Consider the following 23,704-nt stretch of genomic DNA (forward strand, 5'->3'; position numbering starts at 1 on the left):
TGGCTGCTCCAGTATCATCGATAGATAAAGAGTTTGGTTCTGTCAGTTGGTAGTCTTTGGTTGATGGGGTTAACAGGTAGGGTAGCTCGATAAGGGTGGCTGGGGTTTGAAGTTCCTGTAGATCTTGGTGATTTGTTCGTGGAAGAAGTCAGAGAGGACATTGCAGAAGTCTTGTGTAGGGCTGATACTGTTGGCTGTGCCTGTTTAGTTGATGAATTCCTTGATGATGGCAAAAAGTTCCTTGGAGTTGTTGCAGCTAGATTCAATTCTAAGGATCAGGGCCTTTTTCCTGGTCTCTTACACTTGATGGTGTCTAAGTGCAACCTTGTAGGTTTCTTGCGGTGGTCCCTCGGGTGGTTCCCCATCTACTTTTTAATTATTTGAAACTCTCCTAGACTCTCTGATGACAGGGTTATACCAGCCAGCTTGTTTGTTGGATATTTCGGGGGTTAGTGTTTTTCAGTGGTGCCAGGGTATTGGCACAGGTGGTACTCCAGTTGTTGAAGATCTTTGTGTCGATGATGAGGTCATTGGAGGGGTCTGGGTAGTATAGTTGAAGGGCATTGAGCCATTCTTTTTCTATAACGTTCTTTCAGCAGCAGCTTGGGGTCTTGATTGACTCAGTAGGTGTGGTTGGAGGTTCAGTTGTGTGGAAGTGGACTATGGAGTGGTCTGTCCATGTGAGTGAAGTGATGTGGCTAACTTTAGCCTTGTAGCTGGAGGAGAAGATGGGGTCCAAAGTGTGTCCAGCGATGTTGGTAGGACCTTGTATGAGCTGGGTGAAGCTGATGTTCTGAAGTCTTTTGAGAAATCCGTGGAGTTGGCGTCCGTGGGGTGGTTGACATGAAAGTTGGGATCGTCTAGGAGTATGAAGTCTTTAGCGCCCATAGCAAGAGGTGTGGTGAGGTCAGTGAGGAGGTTGCTATAGTGGGTGTGAGGTCCTGGGACTAAAAGGCAATGGAGCCTTTGATAGTAGTTTTACAGTCTTTCTGAGGCTTGAGGTGCATGTGTTCCTTAAAAGTGGCTTCTGGGTCAGTGTAAGAGGTACACTTGATGGTGTCTCTGTGGATGATTGCGAGTCCTCCTCATGGTTTATGGGGTTGGTCATGGGGCAGGATTTTGTATCCAGCAGGGATAGGCGTGGCAATGTCCGGTGCCAATGTGGGGTTGAGTCAGGTTTTGGTGAGGAAGAGGAGGTCTGGTGCAATAGAGTTGACGAGATCCCAAATTTAGGTGGAGTGCTTATCGAGTGAGCATGTGTTGAGGAGCATACATGCGAGTTAGTGTTGTTGTGCAGGGTGGGTGCATAGTGTTTTGTGAGTTTGGGCCTTGAGTTCTGACTTGGTAAGGGGTGCGGTGTGAGTGGGCGGTGGAAGCGGGTATGTGGAGGCATGTGAAGTGCTAATGCGAGCAGGCAAAAGGGCCTAGCTGTGGACTGAGGAGTGGGTCAGCAGCAGCATTTGTGGTGGTGTCCAGGGTTGAGCAGGTGGAGTTTGTTGTCAGTGTAGCTGCTGGAGACATTTGGACAAGGGTTTCTGGCACTAGGCGTGGTCCAGGCACAATCAGGCACAGATAGGCTGTGACCTCCATTAAGTAGGGCCTTGGAGAGTGGGAGGGGAGCGGACGATGGGGAACTCAGCAACAGTGAGAAAATCCAGTGAGGAGAGTGGGAAAGTTGGGCGGGAGAGGCAAGGTGGCAAAACGCGGTCGGCAGAGCAAGTTAGAGGCAAAAACTGTCAGAAGAGCCAAAGATGCAAAACTGATCCGTAATAGGAGCAAAATATGAAAACATGGGCAATTGAGAGGAACAAACAGAAACAGGGGGCAGATAGAACAGACAGTGAAAATAAGTAAAGAGTAGTTACTGAGTAGGGGGCAGAACAAGCACTTACCAGGAAAAACCGCAAGAGACAGACACCAACACAAGTCAGAAGGGCAAGATGAGGTTAAGGTCACACTGAAGCAGAAGAGAGATGTTTGGACACCTACTCATTACCATTACCCACCTTATTTGGCCTTGTTTTGAGCCACTTTTTCCAGAAAGGATGATATTTCAGGTTTTTGGGGTCCACATACACCATACCACAGCGAGATACCGTGGCAGGAGAAGCATATTGTAAATCTCCTACCTAGGAAAACAACAAAACACATAAGTTATATTTCTGATAATGCATTAGCATAGGCAACCTATTCAGATGGTCACATAAGAGTAATGAACATTATGCAATTAAAAAAAATTCTTCATAAATGTACATAGTTACGAGGAATGTAGATGAGCCCAAATTTTATTTCATAGCGATTGGGCAGTGGAGATTGTTGAAGGAAAGGCAAAAGAGGAAATATCAGGGGATGGAAAATACAAAACTAAGAATGAAGAATGTATACTATATGATAGGTCATCAGATATGATATATAAGAAACACATATATGCAATAGCAGTATATTGAACTAAAGGTAGACTAACATCTTCACACGTTTTCTTCAAAAACCTGTGTGCTGAAATTTACTGTAGCTAGGCACTGTGATTGTCCGTTATATGCTGTACCTCAAATAACATCGCACAGTGTGGCTGAAGTCTGATACGTTCCCCATTTGCCAAGGTCAAAAGCTTGTTGTCGTCCATGACAGAATTCATGTTTTCCACCCAAAGGGCATCCACATCTCCATCAAACAAAATGTACCTGTAAAATGAAAAAAAGATTGTTCTTAGGAATCCAGTTTCCCGTATTCTTTCCTGATTGACACTCTAGCTATTTATAACTTTCTTGTGGACCAAGGTCTGATCAAAAGCCACATGTATCCACTAAAGTAGCAAGTACTTGATCTTGTACTGTGACCCTTTAGACTGTGGGGCTGGCCTTACCTACCACAAGGGTCTCAGATTGACACAGCAGAATGGTAAAATATCCATAAATAGACTATTTTAAGACAACTGTCAAGTTATAGCCCACTGTGATGTTTCTTCTGACTGAACCTCATAATGGTGAGGAGTCTTATTTTTAAACATAATTAAAAACAAGCACTTGCAAATCCATTAGTTATAAGATCATGTGCTAATGCATGCAGTATCAGAACATTATAGTGAGACTCACAAGAGAGAGACTGAAGACTGGATTTGTATAAAGAAAAAAAAAGGTTTCTTACCAGCAACAATCATTCACTCGTAGTCTGGCAGGAGGTTCTTTGGTTTTCCCATGGTGGTGCCTTTCATAAAGGCACCTCAATGGGAACGTCAAAGTCTGTTCCTGCACGGCATGGTCTGTGAAGGCCATGCTGTGCAGGAAAGTGGGGTGCATGCACACATGGGGGCACAACATGTGCCCCCCTGCATGCATCCGATGGGCCTGAGGCAGCAGGGGGGCCTGTAGGGCCCTTTTTATTTCCTTACTGCCGCCCTTTCCAATGTTATGTTATGTTATGTTATTTTTACTTATACCGCGCACAGCTGCCCCAGCATTGACAAGGCAGACATAACACAACACTAAAGAAACTCAGAAGAATAGACCACAGAAAAAGAGCTAAACAAATAAAAAGGTCTTGATGGCCCGTCTGAACTGAAAAAGCTCGTCAATGAGCCTGATATGCATGGGGAGAGAGTTCCACCAACTTGCTGCCAGAACTCGAAAAGAGCGGCCACCAGCTCTACTCAATCTAAAACGCGGGACCACTGCTAAATTCTGACCCAGGGATCTAAGGGTACGCGGAGGAGTGTATGGTGTAAGCAAATTCTCCAAGATTTGAGGAGACGTACCCTTGAGAATTTTAAAGGCAAGACAGAGGACCTTGAATTTAATCCTCTGGTGCACAGGGAGCCAATGTAGGGAGTGCAAGGATTTAGACACCGAGCAGCGCCTTGGCAGGCCTATCACCACTCGGGCTGCAGCATTTTGGACTCGCTGTAATCGAGCGAGTTCTGCTTGATTGATCCCAGCCAGTAAGGAGCTGGCATAGTCCAACCTAGACAACACTGATGCTTGAACCACCAGTTGTCTAGTGATGCATCAAAGAATTTGAGGATCGGTCTAAGTCCTCTGATAATGCCATAGCAGGAAGCCGCCACCTTCTTAGTATGACAAACAAAACTGAGGGACGGATCGAGCCATACCCCCAGATTTTTTATCTCTGATGCTGGGGAAGGAGTCACACCCAACTCAGAAGGCCACCACTTGCCACCCCACAATTCTACCTGCTTACCAACTACCATAATCTCAGTCTTCTTGGTGTTTAACTGGAGACAGTTGGAATTCATCCAGTTAGCCACTGCTCGTAAACCGTCACAGAATCTGGGAGCCTCTAAATCTGAGTCCCCACTCAGTGTGACCGCCAGCTGCGTGTCGTCTGCATAAGAGACCATTGTCAGGCCCCACAGCTTGACGACCGAAGCCAGCGGTCTCACGTAAAGATTGAAGAGAGTGGGACTCAACGATGACCCCTGTGGGACCCCTAGATCTAGCGAATGAGATTTCGATTTACCGGGCGGGATCGCCACCTGGAATGACCTAACAACAAGAAAAGATCGAAACCAGCATAAGGCGGAACCCGAGACACCCACTTCCTCAAGTCGCTGAAGCAAGATCCTGTGCGAGACCGTGTCGAATGCGGCGCTAAGATCTAATAACAGTAGCGCCGCCGTCCGACCCACATCAAACACAGAACGCAGATGTTCGACCATAGAAAGAAGGGCCGTCTCCGTGCTGTGGCCCACACGGAACCCATTCTGAGTAGGGTCAAGAATGTTAGCCCTAGATAGATGGTCTGAAAGAATGGCGTTTACATGGGCCTCCGCAACTTTCGTGGCCCAAGGAAGTAAAGAGATGGGGCGGTAATTTTCAGGCTTAAGGGGGTCAAGGGTCGCCTTCTTTAAAATTGGTGTGACTACAACCTGCTTCCATCTGACGGGAACTACCCCGGAAGAAAGAGACAGGTTAATCAAGGAAAGCACAGGAGTGTGGCAGAGCGGCGCCAGATTCTTAAGTTGGGCCGGTTTCAGCGGATCTGCCGGGGATCCTGACTTGATTTTAAGGCTAAGAGAGTCAAAGGCCTCCATAGATAAGGAGGGCAAGGTGGTAAGACACTCACTATCTTCCAAAGTGCAGCTGACCCGCTCCAGGGTTAAAGAACCCATTGGAAAAGTTCGATAAATGGCTTGCACTTTCTCACGGAAAAAGGAGGCCAGTCCCTCACAGTGGGAATCCGAACATATATCGCCGCAGATGCCCTCTTAGCCATCAGATCCTTTAGCACCTTAAAGATGAGTTTTGATGGGTTCGAGTTATTCTGAAACTCATGGGCATAAAAGGCTGCTCGTGTTTTACATACCGCCCTATGGTAGATTTTAGTCTTAGCAAGATAGCAAGCCTTCAATTCAGGAGCGAACGATTTCCTCCAAGATCTCTCGGCCTGTCTACATGCTCTTTTAAGGGATGCTAAGGTACTATCATACCATGGGCTAGACTCCTTCCGACGGCACTTAGACCAACCCATGGGGATCAAGGAATCGAGGGCCCCAGAGATCCACTCACAGAAGGAGTCATATCCACGATCGACCTCAGTAAAAGGAGCTAGAGTAGCCTCCTCAAGCAGATGCTAAAAGTCCTCCAGTCTTAGTTTGTTCCAATGTGTTTTGAGAACCAGTCTATCCTGAGGTATGAAAGGGGAATCAGACATAGGGCATGATATTTTCACCAACATATGGTCTGTCAAGACCAGCTGGGTGGAACCAAGAGCTCTAACTCCCTCTAAGTTCGTAAAAAAAAGGGTCAAGAATGTGGCCATCTCTATGTGTGGGAGTGGTGATCAGCTGGGAGAGCTGTAAGGCCTCAAGATCGGCCAGAAAGCTCTTAATAGAAGGCAAAGACCTACAATCAAGATGCAGGTTAAGGTCTCCAATGACATTGAAATTGGCACATCCTAATGCCTCTGAGCTAATAAGATCAGGCAGAGCAGCCCTGAAGGCAGAGTCACACGCCGGAGGACGGTAAATTAGCAGGCCGGAAAAGGTAAAATGGTGGCTGACTGAAATTTTAAATAGAGCACTTTCACACCCTGGAAGTTTAACGGCCTTCCACTCACACGGATAGCACCGCTCAATGGCCATGGCAATCCGCCCCCCCCTAGTCACCCGGTTTAGGGTAAAGATGGAATATTCTGGGGGGAAAGCCACATTAATTGTGGAGGATTCGGAGTCCTGCAGCCAAGTTTCGGTCAGGAAAATCACATCTGGGGAGTCATCAATAAATAGATCATATACCTCCTGATAGTGCTTTACCAAAGATCTGACATTTAAACTCCAGATATTCAGATCCCGCACTCCTGCCTTACTTTTATAGGGAGCACGACGCTGCAGCAATCGAATAAGGGAAGGGGTATCTAATGTCCAGGCACCACAACTACATTGATAAGGGCCGCATAACGGGTCCACGGGCGGGAGCTCACAATGTAGAACCCGATCACGAATGCCCAGCATATCAGCCCTTTGATAACTAATAAGAGGCAGAGTCATGATATCCAGTCCTAGAGTCCTGCCGCAACCCGCGCTTCCTTAGCGCTGACGGGCGCAGACGGGCAGGACTCTGGCAGGACTCTGGCAGGACTCTGGCAGGACTCAGGCACAGTGAGGGCACGCCCGCTGCGCGATACCGCTGCGCGGGCAAGGGAGCTTTAAGTAGGCGTCCCTCTGGTCGTCCGGAGCGCTAGAGCGCTCGCAACTGGCGTCCCCTGCGAGTCCGCACCACTCCAAGATGGCGCCCAAAGTTCCCCTGTCTCATCGCAGTGAGGAAACATGTAATGTGCTTGCCATAGCAGCACTGTCCAGCATATAGCAGCCTCAAGACCACTGCACCAACACCAGGGATCGGGGATCCCTCTGGCTGCAGCAGTCCTTTCACGATCCGACAGCCGTACTCGTAATACACTGGTCGGACCACTGGTATGACGGTCCCAGACCGCCACCTCAACTCGAATGTGAGTGTGGTTGTCCAATGTACCGCTAAACTCGTAATAAGGCCCTTAGAGTTAGATTAAAAGTACTAAGCCAGATACCTCTTGACTGCCAGGGAGAAGGCGGTGGGGAGGGGGGATTTGCACATGAATTCATCAAATATTCCTATGAATGAGAACCTGTATTACAGGTAAGAATCTTTTACTACTCAATCTCTGGGTCTTGCTAAAATGTATGAACTATGAATGGAATAGCAATCTCACTTAGATACGTAGCATCAAGAAGACATAATGCAGGGAACTGCTAAAACATGTGTGGGGTGCACTAGACAAACAAATTAGCCAAGAATGCTTGGACAACTTGGGCATCCATTTTGGAATCAGAATCTAGACAATAATCCTTTCTAATTGGTTTAACTGATCTGAAGGTAGCAACTTTTCATATCTCTGATACTGGTACAGGTCTTAATGTATCCAAGCTGTAGCTGCTTTACTGCTAGATGAGTGTGGTTTTGGATAACTTGTCTTGAAATAACACAACAAATTCAAGCTACTATCTATCTAGAAATAGGGGGCCTAGATATCTCCATTCCTGTATTGATACGTCCACAGTTTATGAATCAATGATCTGATGATTGCAGTTCTTTTGTTCTATATAAGTAGTATCTCAGTGCCCTCTTATCTAAAGTGTGCAACAATCTCCCTACCATGTTGGATGAGAAAAAAACACTGGCAGACAGAAGGAATGGTTGACATGAAAATGCAACATTACCTTAGGCAAGAAAGCCAGATGACTCCTGAAAACATCTTTACTATGGGAGAAAAACATCTGAAGTGATAGATGCTTTCAAAAAAAGCTATTTTCCATTTTAGATAGTTCATTCTAGCTTTATAAATGTGCTGAAAGAGAGACCCAGATTAAAGTCACTAAAATTAAGTTAAGCTCTCAAGTGTGGATGGCTGTCTTAATGGAGAATAATTATTTTCAGTTCCTTCCAAAAATCCTTAATAAATGTAATTCTAAAGAATACAACCTGTGATGGAGTTTTTGTGTGTTTCATAATCATGGCAAAGTGTACTTTTATGGAGGAAACAATTAGGTGCGGGAGGAGAACTCTGCTCCGACCGCGGAGTGTGTAGAGATTTGCCTACTCCGCATTCTGCGGAGAACACTGAGTAGGCAAATCACACACCCCGTAGCGGAGCAGAGTTGGCCACCCCGCCTCCACCCCCTATTAACAATTAATTAGACATTAATGAAAACGAAAACGAAAAACACTAACCTGTACTGCAGTGTCCCCGGGCTGCCCTCTTCCTCGCATGCACATTTCTCACAAGAAATGTGCATGCGCAAGCGCGCGTGCATGCGCAATTTTCGCAAGGATCACCCAGACACGACGAGGAAGAGAAGGAGAGAAGCACGGGGACGCCACAGTACAGGAAAGTGTTTTTTGTTCTAGTTTTCATTAATGTCTAATTAATTGTTATGGGGGGGTGGAGGCGGAGCGGAGCGGAGCTCCACTGAGTTTGTTCCCAACTCCTTTGACCTCCACGTAGTCCCGCTATGCCAGCTATGCCCAGGGTTAGAAATAATAAGACCTGTTTTTGCTAAATAAAGCAAAAAGGGCAATATAGTACATTTTCTGATAGGTGATTGGATCTATCTTCCTCTCAATGCATTTTCTGCAGAATCACTTCCACTTATGAGCATAGTAAGATTTTGGATATGGTTTCTTTGCTTCATATTTTATTCATTCAGGGGCCAACCTGTTAAATGTAGAGATCTCAAACTCAGTGCAGATTCTTGCTATTGGCTCTGGTCAGCATGTTCTATCTGAAATGTAAGTTTATGTTCGGCATCTCAGATAGGGGTGGTTAATCAAAAAGTCATTCACTAGGGACCCTGGCTCCAGGAACCTGGAAGTTAATTTTTTACATTTTGCCTTGTCTGCCATGGCAAAGAGATCTTTACCTGTCTAGATCAAAATCTAAATAACTCCTTGTTGACCCTGGCTATCTCTGTATGGTCATCCCCAAACTTTTTTGCCATTCCGCCTCCTATTTTTGATGAATTCGTTTTTGTTGGCCTTTGGACTCTCTGCATTTTAACACTGCTAATAATTGTGCGTGTGCGCTCTCCTATATCACGGTAAAATTGGCTTACCTGTTCGGCAATCATAATTTACTTATATGTTCTTTGTAGAGTGTTAAACCATATGCCAAGGGCCTGTAACTTAAATGCTGCCAGTGGGCCTGCAGCACCTATTGTGACACCCGCTTAAGTAGCCCTTTAAAACATGTCCCAGGCCCACCTTTGCAGCCTAAATGCTGTGTCACACTGCAATGTCATCTTGACATTTAAACCCCCTTGCTAAGTCTTAAACTACCCTTTTACTAACTACTAGCTTACCCGTCACGCGTTGCTGCGATCTCTGAAGAAAGGAAATTCAAGGAAACTCGTTATGATAACATCCAATTTACATTGTGTCATTTTTATTGAAACTTATTCATTTTTATATGGAAACACTTCAAAGTGTTGTTTTAATTCTATTTATTTATTCGAGTGCTTGTGGATACAAGATATTTTTTGTTTTTCCGTCTGTGGCGTACATCAGTATTCGAAAGATTATGAGGGCCCTGGGGGGGCCGATATTGAAAAAAAAAATTATATCAGAAACCTTTGCGGGAGTGTACTCAATAACTTCCCACAGTTTCATGGCGATCGGATGAATGGTGTAGTAATGCATAAAGGACAAACAGACAGAACACAATAATTTTTGTTTTTCCGTCTGGTGCGTACATCAGTATTCGAAAGATTATGAGGGCCCTGGGGGGCAGATATTTAAACAAATGTTATGCCAGAAACCTTCGCGGGAGTGTACTCCACAACTTCCCAAAGTTTCATGGCGATCGGATGAATGGTGTAGTAATGCATAAAGGAAAAACAGACAGACAGACATACATTCGTTTTTATATATATATAGATAAGTCACCCCTAAAGCAGGCCCAGGGGAGCCCATGGACAGGGTGCAGTGTATTTAAAAGGTAGAACATGCGCTTTTAATATGAACTTGTCCTGGTAGTAAAAAATTCCCAAATTTGTTTTTTTCTTCTGTGAAGCCTACCCCTCCCATAGGATAACATTAAGGATACCTTATTACATTTAGAAAGTGTAAATTCCCTTTGAGAGGATATAGATATCTCATGTTTAGCATCTATGAAATTGTAATGATAAACTCTCTTTAATGCTAAATTCAGGTTCTGCATTACAATTTTGAAATTGACACTTTTAGAAAGTTGGTATCTTCCTGCACTTAGCCCTTTGTGCCTGAAGCCTATCTTGAGTCACATGATTGGGTGAAGCGGACAGTTAGACTTTGTGAATTCCTTACAGACAGTCACATAATAGACAGATTCGGTGTGCCTCAATGGGCTATCACTGGGCAGAGCCCTCTTACAGTTGAATAGGCTGTACCTGTCACCACACAAGGCTTAACAACCCTATATTGTCATTGCAGCCAGCTTGTAGCCTGGCAAGGGAGTCAGGGAATTCCACGCACTTAAAAGAACCTTTCAAAAAACTCCTCCCACTTTCCAGGGCATAACACCTTCAGACCCATTCTTCAGTTCACTACTGGACCTGTGGGAGGACTGCCTGCTGCTGTGACCTGCTGTGCAGATCTTTGGACTGGGTGCGAGTGTTTGATTAGTTCACATGCTCCGTCCATCACCACCCCCTTTTGTACCGCTTTGTTCACCATAAGTTGGCAGGGTATGCTCAGACGTGAGTCCCTTGCTCACTTTGCCACTGGATTCAAGCAAGCCTGGCTGAAGACGGCTGAAATACCAGAAACCGGTCCTAGGAAGCTTGTTTCCGATCCAGGGAAGGCATGGCTTGGCAGTTTGGGCTGGACTGTTCCCATGAGGCACAGGGTCGGACTGATTTGAATATGGACATGTCTGAACTGGGGTGGCAGAGTGGGCTAAAGAACGGTGATGGATTAAACCCAGATCTTTTGACTGGGTGCGAGTGTTTGATTGGTTCACATGCTCCGTCCATCACCACCCCCTTTTATACCACTTGGTTCACCATAAGTTGGCAGAGTATGCTCAGACGTGAGACCCTTGCTCACTTTGCCACTGGATTCAAGAAAGCCTGGCTGAAGACAGCTGAAATGCCAGAAACCGGTCCTAGGAAGCTTGTTTCCGGTCCAGGCAAGGCATGGCTTGACAGTTCGGGCTGGACTGTTCCCATGAGGCACAGGGTCAGACTGATTTGCATATGGCGCCATGTCTGAACTGGGGTGGTAGAGTGGGCTAAAGAACGGTGATGGATTAAACCCAGATCTTCAGACTGGGTGCGAGTATTTGATTGGTTCACATGCTCCGTCCATCACCACCCCCTTTTGTACTGCTGTGCTCTCGTCCAAACTGTTGCTGTACCTGGAATAACTGCTATGCTGCCTGGAGCCTGCTTGAAAACTCAGAGGCCGGCCTTGCTGTTGAGTCTTGCAACTTCACTTGCACCCTGGATTGAAAGAAACGACTCCAGGGGTTAGTTTGTGGGCTTCCTGTTCCTAGCCACAGAGACATAACAGGCTCCTGCCATCGTGAACCGACACCTAGATGTAGCCTGAGAAGTTTCCATCTGCTCTTGGGCCCTTGGTTGTGGTGCTAAAGGTGTCCAGATGGCCATTTTCAAAAACTGAGGGCAAATATTTTTTTTTTGCCAATAAGTGATCTGAGACCAGTGGAAGATTGGGATCAACCTGCTTGCCTTTCCGCCAGAGATCCAAGGCCGGTCAGATTCACTTTGCGGCTTCTCCTGCTACGTTCTTCTCTGCAGCAGCAAATCCGTTTCCATGGTCCTTCATCAAAGTGGTATCCAACCTCATGGAATGGTCTTCGGTAACGGCCCCCTGCTTCATCCTAATGGAGATTTTTTACTTCAATTTCAGCGACTAAGTCAGAAGGTAAAAATCTTTACATTACAGCGGCTTCACTCCACGGCCATCCAAGGACAGAACTCCCTCCTCGTACACTTCTGCTGCCTTGCCCAACTGAACTTCTACCTTCAGAGACATTTTTCGTAAAAAAAAATTCTAAGTACAAAGGTAAACATTGACCAGACCCTATCATTTTCTTGTATCCAAACCGCGCTCTTTCGCGGTCAGCCTTAACTTTCGACTTTTGACTTTGACTGGCTCTTGCATGACCAGATGTCAGCGGTTGGAGCTTTAATCTTTTAGGAGCTAGATTTCACTTAAAACTTAACAAATTCATAACTCTGGCTCTTCTGATAGGATTTTTGTGGTTTTAGAGTCAAAAATGTATTAAAATATACTCTATTTTTGGGGCGTGGCTTGGAGGGCGTAGATGGCGGTCGCAGCTTAGAGGAGCTCCCGCCGGCCCACACGTTATCCGATCATTATCCTGGCCCCCGAGCCCTGCAAACTGCCCTACCTGTACTGGGAGTGTTCCGGGTGGCACCGAGACCTATCCGGTGTGCCGCCCCGCTTCATCAGCTGCTCCAGTGACCCGCGATTGTCGGCGACGCGGTGCGGCCTACTGTCCACGAGTGGAGCCGGGGCCTCGATTTTCGGGACCCGGGGCCGACGGCCAGTGGTCGGGCCGGTCGGGGGATTCCCCACCCAGCAGCAACGGCGCCGGAGCTCACGAGGACCACTGGGGGTACCTGGAACATCGGAGGCTACACCTGGGGTGTTCCTGGGACAGCGTGGGGGCACCGCGGCCTGTGCGGACCCCGGGAGACCGGGGCCTCGAGTTTTGTGACCCCGGGCCGGACTGAGTCTGAGAGACTGGGGGTCGCAGAGGTTGGCTCCTAGGGTCGGTGTGGCACCTACTGTGCGCGGTGACCACTGACCACGTCCAGGAGGACCCTGGGGGCTGGGACGCGGACCACACCCGACTGCCCGGTGGCCCTGCATTTTGCTTATACCGTGCGCTCTGAGGCGCGCCTCTCCGGGCCTGTTCCCGGGACTGCTTGGGGCCGGTGAGACGACGGAGGGAGCCCCCCGCTGGGTCCTGCCTCGGACGCTGGTGCTCTGGAGTGTCCTTGAAGCTTGTCTGGCCCTGGGGACGCCGGGGCCTCGAGTTTACTGGCTCCTGGACCGGGAGGTGGGCTCGGAGCGGCTGGAGAGCTAGAGATTTGCACGCCACGTCGGACTTAGATGGCTGGAGCTGGTGGTGCCTGGAGGGACGAGCCTACTGCCCGGATGGTGCGTGGAGGTCTCCCACGGATAGCCCGAGACAAACTGTGAGTGCCCCCCCCCCCCTCCTCCCCTCTGGTGGACCGGCGCTGGGGCGCTGTGACGGGACTTGTGACTTGTGACCCGGGTGGTGTTCGGGGCTAGTCAGTCTGAAGACCCGAGTGTCTGCCCTGCATCATCTGCTGCTTTGGGACACGAGTTGGGTGTGGGGTGGCCAGGCAGACGACGGGGCTGGACGTCCCCGGTTCTTGAGACCTTCCTCTGCGCGTCCTGGCTCGCAGATCCTGGGTGAGGTCCGGACTGAGATCCAGGAAGCCCTAACCTGGTGAAGAAGCTATCCTGTTGAACGTTCCCGCTGGGGCTTGCTGCCCGGAGCTAAGCTGCGGTGTCTGTGTTCTGGGGGTGCCCACTGGGGACGGCATTTGAGCCCCGACGGAGTCTCCTTGGCCCCGAGTGGACGATACTGTTGAATTGCTGTTGACGAGGGGCCCACCGCTGGGGCAGTGAGGCCCTTTTCCTTGCCACTAACCATGACGAGAGGTGGGGGCGGCACTGGGTCCACCAAGCAAGGGACAATTGATAAATTCACAGGGCCCAGTGGAGGCTCCGGGGCCTCCGGCGGTGGCCAGTCCACAGGCCCTGATAATGCGGCCCTGATGGCCGCCATTACGCAGTCCAGAGACATGCTTGATGCCAAAATTGGGGCGGTTGGCGCCGATGTCATGCTGCTGCGTCAAGATCTCCGCAATGCTGTGGCCCGCATCACCGAAACCGAAACTCGGATTACAGGGGTGGAGGACGATGTGGTGGCTCTGAAAAAGAAAGTGGAGGACATGGCCAGGATCCAAAAGGGGCTAGCGCTCCGTGTCGAGGATGCGGAAGGGAGGGCGCGAAGGAATAATCTGCGCTTTGTGGGCTTTCCAGAGGATTGTGAGAAGGGGTCCATGGATGTATTCTTGACACGCTGGCTGGAGAGCTGGCTTCCCCCGGACGTCTTGTCACGCTGCTTTGTGGTGGAGCGCGCCCATAGGGCCTTGGCGCAGAAACCGCCGGCCGGTGAGCGACCACGTCCGGTCATCGCCAAGATCCTTAACTTCCATGACAGGGACGTTATTCTCCGAGAAGCAAGAGCAAAGGAGGACTTGTCGTTCGAGGGTCACAGGATTATGATTTTCCCAGATTATACCAGGCTGGTGCAGCAGCAGCGCCGATCCTTCCAAGATGCGAAAGCCAAGTTACGTGGATTGAAAATTCAATATTCACTGTTGTACCCTGCTCGTCTGCGGGTTGTGTTTCATTCCAAGACCCACTTTTTCGACACCCCGGAGGCGGTGTTTAGCTGGACAGATGAGACAGTCAGGATCCGACCGAATGCCCAGCCGGGCCTATACTCCGGAGCTTCGCGTGGGTCGTCGCAAGAGAGGGGCGAATCATCCAACAGGAGCAGGAGACACAGGAAGTCTAGGTCACGGAGACGCTCCCAATCCGGGGGTGGCCAGCTGGATGGTGCACAGTCGGACACTGCTCAGTCTGGGACTGGGACCTGAGAGCCGTGGAGCCCCCCCTCTTGTCTCCTAAGCGACATTTCGTTTCTGGCCTTGGCAGATGGCCATTGGGGTAACACTACTGATTGATGGGCGGGTGCATGGTGTGGTGTGGTCTAGGCCATAGCTGGACACAGGAAGGGCGTAATGTCTGTTGTAGTTCTGTCCCGCTGCGCTTAAGCGGTGGGTCACATGTGCTTAATAGGGTTCGGGGTGCTGACCCATGGGCGGCCTACTCCTCTCATGTTCGAAGGGGGCCCTAAGGGGAGGTACTGTTAGTTGGGGAGTGTGGGGTGAGCTTGCTGTTCTGTTTGGGGATGTTGGGATCCATTGGTATGGGTGGGCCCGGGCCCTGCGTTTTGGTCTCGGGACCACCCATGCCGCGACAGGTACTTCATAGTTCATTGAGGTATAGGGTGGGGGGAGGTGGGATGTGGGCGGTCGGGGTTGGGACCGCTGAGTTGGGGATTGGGACTGTTTGGGGCTGTGGGACTGTAGAGTTGGGGTTTGTTTTCCTTGGGGTGGGCGGTAGTGTGCATGTGTGTGTCGCAGAAATGTTCCTTGTGGTGTGTGGTGGGTGGCGCGGGTGTGGAGGGCTTGTGTGGTGGATCTTCATGGACCATGGCTGGACTGACTCATAGACTCCCTGAAGACTCTATGCGGGTGATTACGTGGAATGTCAGGGGCTTATTAGACAAAATTAAACGCGGGGCTGTGCTACGCTGGGGGAAAAAAGAGGTTGCGGATGTTCTATTGCTACAAGAAACCCACATGATGGGCACAAAGGCTCTGGGCCTACAGAGATTTGGTTATCAACAAGTTTTCCATGCAGGTTTCTCCAGGGGATCCAGGGGTGTGGCCATTTTGATCCACCGTAGAGTGGCGTACACCCACGAGAAGCAGTGGGCTGATCCCCAGGGTCGCTACTTGTTTGTTAAAGGCATGGTGGGCACGGACTCCGTGGTGTTTGGCAGCGTTTACGCCCCTCCCCCCCTCCAATGGGCCCTGACTGAGAGGTTGTTTGCAGTGTGGGAGGACATTGCCGGGTCGTTGGCTGTGATTGGGGGAGATTGGAACGATGTGATGAATGTATGCGTGGATCGCCAGAGGCGCCGAGAGGGGATCGAGGTTCAGCCCCCTTCCCCTTCACCCACCAGACTACGTGCAATGAGTGAGGGTTTGGGCTGGGTAGATGCTTGGCGACATATGCACCCCGCAGCCCGGGAATATACTTATGTCTCAGCTGTGCACGGCTCGTTCTCGAGGCTTGACTGTGTGTTTGTGCCTGGGGAATGTTTGTGTAGAGTAAAGGGCGCTGACATCCTGCCTAGGGGCCTGACCGACCACTCCCCTGTCTCTGTTGATGTGGAACTCACCCGGAAGAGGCAGCCGTTCCGTTGGAGGATGTCCTCTTGACATCTCCTGCAACCGGAGTATGCTAATCACCTGCGCGAATCCATTGACCACTACTGGCGGGAAAACCTCGTTGGGGATGCCGATGTAGGAACGGTATGGGAGGCCATGAAGCCTACCATACGGGGAATAGATATTGCATGGTGCTCGGCAGCTCGGCGGAAGCGTCAGGAGCAAACTACCGAAGCGGCCGCACGAGTGGCGACCCTGGAACAGGAAAGCCGCGAGGGTGACGATGAAGTCGGGATACGTCTACTGTTACAGGCACAGCAAACATACGGGTCCCTCCTGATGGATGAAGCCAAACAGGCATGGCTAGCCACCAGAAGTAGGGTGTATCAATGGGGGGACAAGTCGTGTTCCATGCTCCATCGACTGTGCCACCAAACGTTCCAACCCCTCCTGCTGCCAGGCCTTACAAATGGTGAGGGAGAGGTCTTGACCGACCCGCACGAACTGGCGACGAGCTTTGCTACGTACTATTCAACCCAGTACGCCCCGCACGACCACCTGTCTGACAGTGAGCTGGCTCGCTTTCTCGCAGAGCTGCCACCGGTGCCGTTATCGGATGAGACCAAGACGGCCCTAGAGGCGCCTCTCACAGCAGAAGAGTTGGGTGATGCACTGGGGCAACTCAGCACTGGCAAGGCCCCTGGCCCTAACGGCTACCCGAGTGAATTTTTCAAGAAATTTCATGTACAGCTTGGTTCTCCGTATCGTCGGGCGCTTGAGGTGGCGCGTGAGCGAGGGGTGCTGCCCCCGGACTGGCGCCACGCCGAAATAGTGGTCTTCTTGAAACCGGGCAGACCCCCAGATCGCCATGATTCTTATAGGCCCATCTCGCTGATTAATGTTGAGGCCAAGGTCTTGGCCAAGGCCCTGGCGAACAGGCTCGCTCCGCATATCACGGACTTGGTCCATCCTGACCAGGCAGGCTTCATGCCTCGCAGGGCGACGCGACATAATATCCGTCGCGCACAGGCGGCGATCGACGCTATTGGGACCTTAGGGGACCAGGCGGCACTGTTACTGGCCGACATTGATAAGGCGTTTGACTCCGTCAGCTGGTCGTTCCTATTTGCCTTGCTGCGCTGTCTCAACCTGGGCCCGGTCTTTCTGTCGTATGTCCGGCTCCTCTATACAGATATCACGGCCTCGGTGCGGGTCGCCGGGGCAGTGTCGGAGATGTTCCATATCGGCCGCGGGACCAGACAGGGGTGCCCTCTTTCCCCTTATTTATTTGCACTCGCCATGGAGCCTTTGGCTGCCAGGGTGCGCCAGGACGCGCTGATACGGGGCTTCCAGTGGACTGCCACCCTGTCCGACAAAATCGCACTGTACGCCGATGACGTCCTCTTCTTCCTTACCGACCTGCGGCGCTCAGGCCCGCGTGTCCTAGAGGTTATGCAACTGTTTGGGGAGGCTTCAGGCCTGTTTCTGAACCTCCATAAATCCACGCTGTGGGTGTTGGAAGGGGGCGAGGTGACGGACCCCTGGGCTTCGGGGCTGCGAGTGGCCACGACCGGGCTGAAATACCTGGGCGTGTTTCTCTCCGATTCGGCGGACGTTGCATGGGACCGTAATCTCATACCAGTCTGGGAGCGGGTACAGTCAGATGTTAAAACCTGGTCTCGGATGCCCCTATCAATCTTTGGCCGCTCCGCTATATTTAAAATGGTGGCGCTACCGCGCCTATTATACCAATTACAGAACCATCCGTATCCCATCCCGCCTCAGTGGTTTAGGCAGGTCAACTCGGTGATGGGCCGCTTTCTGTGGGCTGGAGGTGCTGCCAGAGTTGCATTGCGTACTTGTTTTTTGTCCACCTACTGTGGGGGTTTGGCCACTTCAGATTTACTGTCATACTATCAAGCCGCACATCTTCTCATCCTGAATGACTGGTGGTATGGCGATTGTGGTGACCCAGCTTATGCCCTGGAGCGTGCCTTGATGGGTGGCAACTCGCTTCACACCATCCTCTATTCACCCAGACTCCGTCGCTCGCTGCCAAGGGTTACGCGACTTGTTTTTGCGGTGTGGCGACAGGCCTTGCGTCGCATGGGCTGGTGGGGCAGACTGACCGCGGAGACGCCCCTGTGGCATAACGGTATGCTGCCGGAACTGTCTAAGCTATCGGGCTTCGACGGCTGGGACGCGATTGGTATCTCGCAATTAGGCCATGTGCTGTCCGGCACGACGCTCAAATCCTTCCAGGCCCTTCGTACCGAATTTGATATGCCCCAAACTCAATTCTTTCGATATCTACAACTCCGGCATGCGCTGCTGCCCAGTCTTACCAACCTTGACTCACTCCCTGATTTCAGCCCGATCGAAGCGAAAGTCTTCATGGGCGACCTTGGAGATAGAAAACTTTCGCGCATCTACCAGACTATGGTCATCCATTGCTCCTCCACCCTCCTCCCGCTGAAGGCAGCCTGGGAGGCCGACGTCGGTCAGTTGGATGAGGATGATTGGCGAGAGGCCCTGGAGTCCCCGAGGGGTGCGGCTATTGCGATGCGTTTTTGACTCATACAATTCAAAATTCTCCATAGGGCCTACTATACGCGCGAGCGTCTGTGGAAGGCGGGACTGATTGGGACCCCGGACTGCCTGCGGTGTGGGTCGGAGATAGGTACACTACTCCACACAGTATGGTCGTGCCCCAGACTGATTGGCTTCTGGAGAGGTGTATGGGGCTGTTTGTCAGAGGTATTGGGCTGGACCCTCCCCCGTACCCACCGTTTGGGCCTGCTGCACATCCTAGAGGGGGTGGGTGGTAATATCTACAAGAGGCACCTGCTCCTCCTGGGGCTGGTGGTGGCCAAGAGGGATCTGGCCCGAGCATGGAAGGATGTGAGGCCCCCGCCCCTGAGTGCGTGGAAGGCTGGCATTGACTTCTGTATGGGTTTGGAACGCCCGATCTTCGAGGCTCGGGGATGCCCCCGTAAACACTTTAAAATATGGAAAAGGTGGGCAGACCACAGGGGCTTGCAACTGGACCCCCCTGCTGAACCGGAGGAAGATCTTTAGCCCCATGTGGCCTGGTGACCCCGCTCCCCCACACCTACACTTGCCGCACTAGGAACTTACGTCGATACTGTATATGCGCACATGCCTGGGGTTAGGGTGGGATCCAGGGGAGGGTTCTGGGAGTTGGGTTGATGGGTAGTTGAAAAGATAAAGACGGGGTTAATGTTTCCTATATCCTTGTATTACATTGATTTCTTGACTGGACGCTTAGTCCTATCTTCATGATTGTCTCGGTATGTTTGGTGGTGCCATCCTGATTGTAGGGGGCCACTCTATCACATGTGCTCATCTTTATCAATAAACTTGTTGTGAAAAAAAAAATATACTCTATTTTTCTAAATTGGTTTGGGATTTTTCTTGAGTTGAGTAGTCACATTATTACAGTTTGTGTGCTGCATTAATACTTTACTCATTGCTTTTAAGTTAAGCCTGACTGGTTTTTGTGCCAAGCTACCCAGGGTTAACCACAGGTTAATTTAGTGACATTTTGAGGTTCACCCTGCAAGGAATTGTGGCTGTTGCTTGACCAGGGCTCACACTCCAGTCACCCAACAACCCAATTTATCACACTGATCAAGAATTTTGATGTGGGTAACTCTTTTGCAGTCTTCTGATATTTATGGGCTTACAAGTCTCACTGTGCCCAATATTTTATACTTAGGACATATCTAATGTTTGTTTTGCTCTGATGGTCAAGTACATTTTCTTAACTGCCTGGACTTAACTCCTTTAACTTTCTCTTTTGCCATGTGAAAGTTATATTCTGAATCCTTTGAAAAAGCAGCCATTTTGTAATATAAGCGACTTGGTCCAGGAAGTACATTTTTCTTCAATTAACGATGGTCTTCATTCAGCAGCTTGTGTTGGCATTTTTTAGGAGATCTTTTAATCTCTAAATGCTATGGAACTTTATGGCAGTGTTTTGAAATATTTCCATTCATCATAAATCATAGAGCTTCTTAATTTTGATTCTCTCTTTGCTGCATTTTCTTGCAGTGAGCTAAGCAAATTAGAGAGTCAATCCTTAAGAGTTTAGTTACATTTTTTATTCACTAAACTCCAACGTTCCTATATGGGGAGATTGAAAAACCATAAATTTACGGCTTCTTCCAAAGTTACTGCGTGCTCAGACTCCAACTTCAATGAAATAGAAGACACTTCTCCTCAGAAACCTGAGCATTCGTCTGGCACCATTCCAAAAACTCAACTTTCAAGCAAATTACCTGCGATTTCTACCAAACGGCAGAAAAAAGATCCTCGTTCTCCAGTAAATTCTTCTTCAAACTCCATGGATTTTGGATCATGGAAACACACTAATAATAATAATAATGTCGCACATGCCAGACAGAACCAGTATTTCGTAAATCCCTTAAAACCCTTCTTTTTTCCTCCTAGTTTGGTACCTCCGACCTGTCCCTCTAGTTCTCAGAGTCTTCCAGCGCCGGGATGCCCCGTTGGGGCCGTGCGCGCTTTACAAAACACACTAATAATAATGGATTTAGTCCTTGAGGAGATCCGTGCTTTAAAACCTTTCATAGATGAAACTAACAAGAATATACAATTTTTGAATGACAAATGGCTTCCATTGGATTCACAAGTGCTTTTGTGGAACAAAGAACAGAGTCTCTTCAAGTTTCATGCTCTCGTTTTTTTTCCTTACAGTCTGAAGTATCTATGCTTAAAAAACAGGCTGAGGACTTGGAAAATCTATACCACAAGAACAACCTCAGAATTTATGGTCTCCCTTAAAATATTGAGGGTTCAAACCCAACCATCTTTTTTCAGTTGTTTCTGATTATGCTCTTGGACTTACCTTCTACTGCTCCTCTTAACATTCAAAGAGCCCAATGACTTGGTCCTACAATTTCTATACAGCCTTGTGGTGTCATTCTGTTATTCCTACAATATACTGACCTTCTACAAGTCTTGTCTGTTGTCAGCTTTAAAAAACAAATTGTTTGGGAAGGCCATCGCCTCTTTTTCTCTCAGGATGTGGCTAAAATTACGGCAGACCGTCAGAAAGAATTTCTTGATCTACGTCCCCAATTACGTGCTATCAATGCCAGATTTGGTCTTCTACATCCTTGCATATTCAAAGTCACATACGAAGAAAAGACTACTGCTTTTGAGGATCCAGCAGCATTACAAAAATTCCTTTGACACCATGGAGCAGTTGTCATGGACACTCCAAAACCTGCATGATTATTATTTGTGCTATGCCATGTGTAGATGTTTTCCTGTTTTGCTTACACATTGAGTTTTGTCTTGCTTATTTTTTCGTAATGATCTAGTACTGACTCGATCTATGTTTTTTCTCTTTTCTCTTTTTTTAAAGTATTGTTTCTTATATTTGTGGGTAGCGACGGGTTTTAGTAACCAGGAAGTAATGGCGCTCAAGTAGTTTTAACGTTATGTTAGTATTTAAGTCAAATAGTGGGAATGGTGCTGCCAGGAAGGGGAAGTGAGAAGTTGGCCTGATATATGATGCTCTAGTTCTAGTGATCACCTTGTATCAGTTCAAACAACCCTTATGGTGATTGGTTGTAAAGTCAACCTTGTAGACCAGCTATCCTAATGGTAGCATGGACAAAGCAGTCTTAGGCTAAACTCTTTTGGCGTGTGAAGCCAGCTGTTTTACCACATATAACCCCTTGAATACCAAATGAAAGGACACCACACAGGTTGTTATGAAAATAAACAATATATTTATTAACTAACATACACCTCTGAACTCTTTATGAGATCAGAGGGCTAAGCACATGACAATCTCTTAGGAAAAATATATTTAAGTTGCACAATTACAATGGTGCCCTAGGGGCACGACAAACCATATACTAAGTGTGTGGAATGTGAAAGTCGATAGAAGGAATGGAGCTGTCCAGAGGCTTTAGGTTCGCTGGGACCACGCTACACTAACTTTAGGTAAGTAATAGGAGGCCCACGGAACGCGTGTGCAGAGTGTGAACTCACACGTGAGATGCGTAACAACGTCTATGGACAGTACAGTTCAAGGAAAAGGTGAGTACGGACAATCCTGACTAGTTAGGACTAAAACAACAATGGAACTGGACACTAGGAGAGTCAAGCTACCCTTGAGCACTGAAATGCTCTTGTTACCTCACCCACAGGCTGCGGGTGCATTGGTGCGAAGTCGTGTCGGGTTCCGGCGTTGAAGTCTATGGCGCCTGGAAGAAAAGATGCTGCAGGCGACCAGGAGGAAGATGTCCGGTGTGCTCCAAGGGTGGATCAGAGATGTTGAAGACCTGAAAGCAGAGGGGACAATGTTCAAAGTCACTAGCCAGTGACTGGAGTGGAACCATGAGTGGAACCAGATGTCGTCATCGCGATCAGGACGCTTGTCTCTGCAGCCACGTGGACCAGGAGGTGTCTTCGACAACCAGGATGGAGGCACGAGCTGTCCCACGCAGGCTCTCGCTGTCGGCGGTGTGGGATCCGGATTTGGAGTCAACAGGCCTTGGCAAAGGCAACCCACGCGGTGAGTGGAAACGGCGTCTGGTGCGGACCAGAAGGGTCAGGGGTGCTCCTCTTTTGGAAGGGAGCAAGGGCCAGTCTGTAGCAACCAGACCAGCAGTGAAGATTTCAAGGTTCGTTGTCTAGGACGTCACAAGCCAGCCGGCAAGTGACCAGATAACGCATCGAGCAGCAGGCAAGCAGAAGGGCCCCACGCAGATCTCGTGGAGGCTGGAGGGCTGATCTTCGGTGCAGGTGCTGCTCGAGGCTGGGGCTTTTCAATCCCCAAAGCACTTCGTCGAGGTTACCTCAGAAGTCGTGCTGGAAGCGAAGTGCAGTTTCTTTCAAGATGGCCGGTCCCACGTGTCTCGTCGCACCCACGGATCTCAGCTGTGCTGCAGATGTAGGTAGAGGTCGGAGAGGTCTGGGAATCCGGGTCTCGTCGGGCTCTGAAGTCTGGATCCTCGAGGGAAGATGACAAAGTGAGCCGCTGGACGCTTGATGGTGCCTGCAGTTGCAGGGTGGACACTCCTTGCCCACAAGGGAGATTCTTCAGTCTTCTGTGGAGCAGAACGTCGAAGTCCAGAGTTTCTTCTTGTAAAGTTGTTCAGGATAATCTAATTTGGAATGGGATCAGCTCCTACCTTTATCTGGCTAAAGGGGGCTGTACTACGACTAGGTCCCTCCTCTGCGTGGGACCAGGAAGGGGGGTGGTTACACCCCCTATCCTTTGTCCCGTCTTGCGCCAGAGCTGGGGCTGGAGAGCCCCAGGAACTGGTTTAGACCGGTGTATGCACAGGGATACCTTGTGTGCCCCAGGCATGTCTCATTCCTTTCAGCCCTGTCCTACCCAATACACAAAATACTGTCTGGGGTGATGCTAGCACCTCCCAAGGCAGGAAACCCTTTGTCCAAGCCTCCCTCGCTGGAAGGACTCCCAGCAGCAGGAGGTCAGACTTGTGTCTGTGGTGGCAGCATCCATTTTGTGATGCTGAGGCTCGAGTTAACTTTAACTGGGTTTCACAGTTACATACATCTCGTGTCCCTCTAGAAGGGTGGAATTGGCGAGGAGGTAGT

At 49.5% G+C, this 23,704-nt stretch overlaps 1 protein-coding gene across 1 annotated transcript in view; it reads right to left on the reverse strand.

The window, feature by feature from the left end:
- The window catches only part of DNAH10 (dynein axonemal heavy chain 10), a 1,963,751-nt gene that overhangs the window by 792,575 nt on the left and 1,147,472 nt on the right, over positions 1 to 23,704 (reverse strand). The window contains exons 40-41 of the mRNA XM_086942901.1: positions 2,546 to 2,681; positions 2,007 to 2,129 (exon numbers count right to left, since the gene is read on the reverse strand). Coding sequence (XP_086799027.1) covers positions 2,007 to 2,129; positions 2,546 to 2,681 — 259 coding nt within the window. The remainder of the gene's footprint in view (positions 1 to 2,006; positions 2,130 to 2,545; positions 2,682 to 23,704) is intronic.

The sequence above is a fragment of the Lissotriton vulgaris genome, chromosome 11 (assembly GCF_964263255.1).
Source record: "Lissotriton vulgaris chromosome 11, aLisVul1.2, whole genome shotgun sequence".
Classification (NCBI taxonomy): domain Eukaryota; kingdom Metazoa; phylum Chordata; class Amphibia; order Caudata; family Salamandridae; genus Lissotriton; species Lissotriton vulgaris.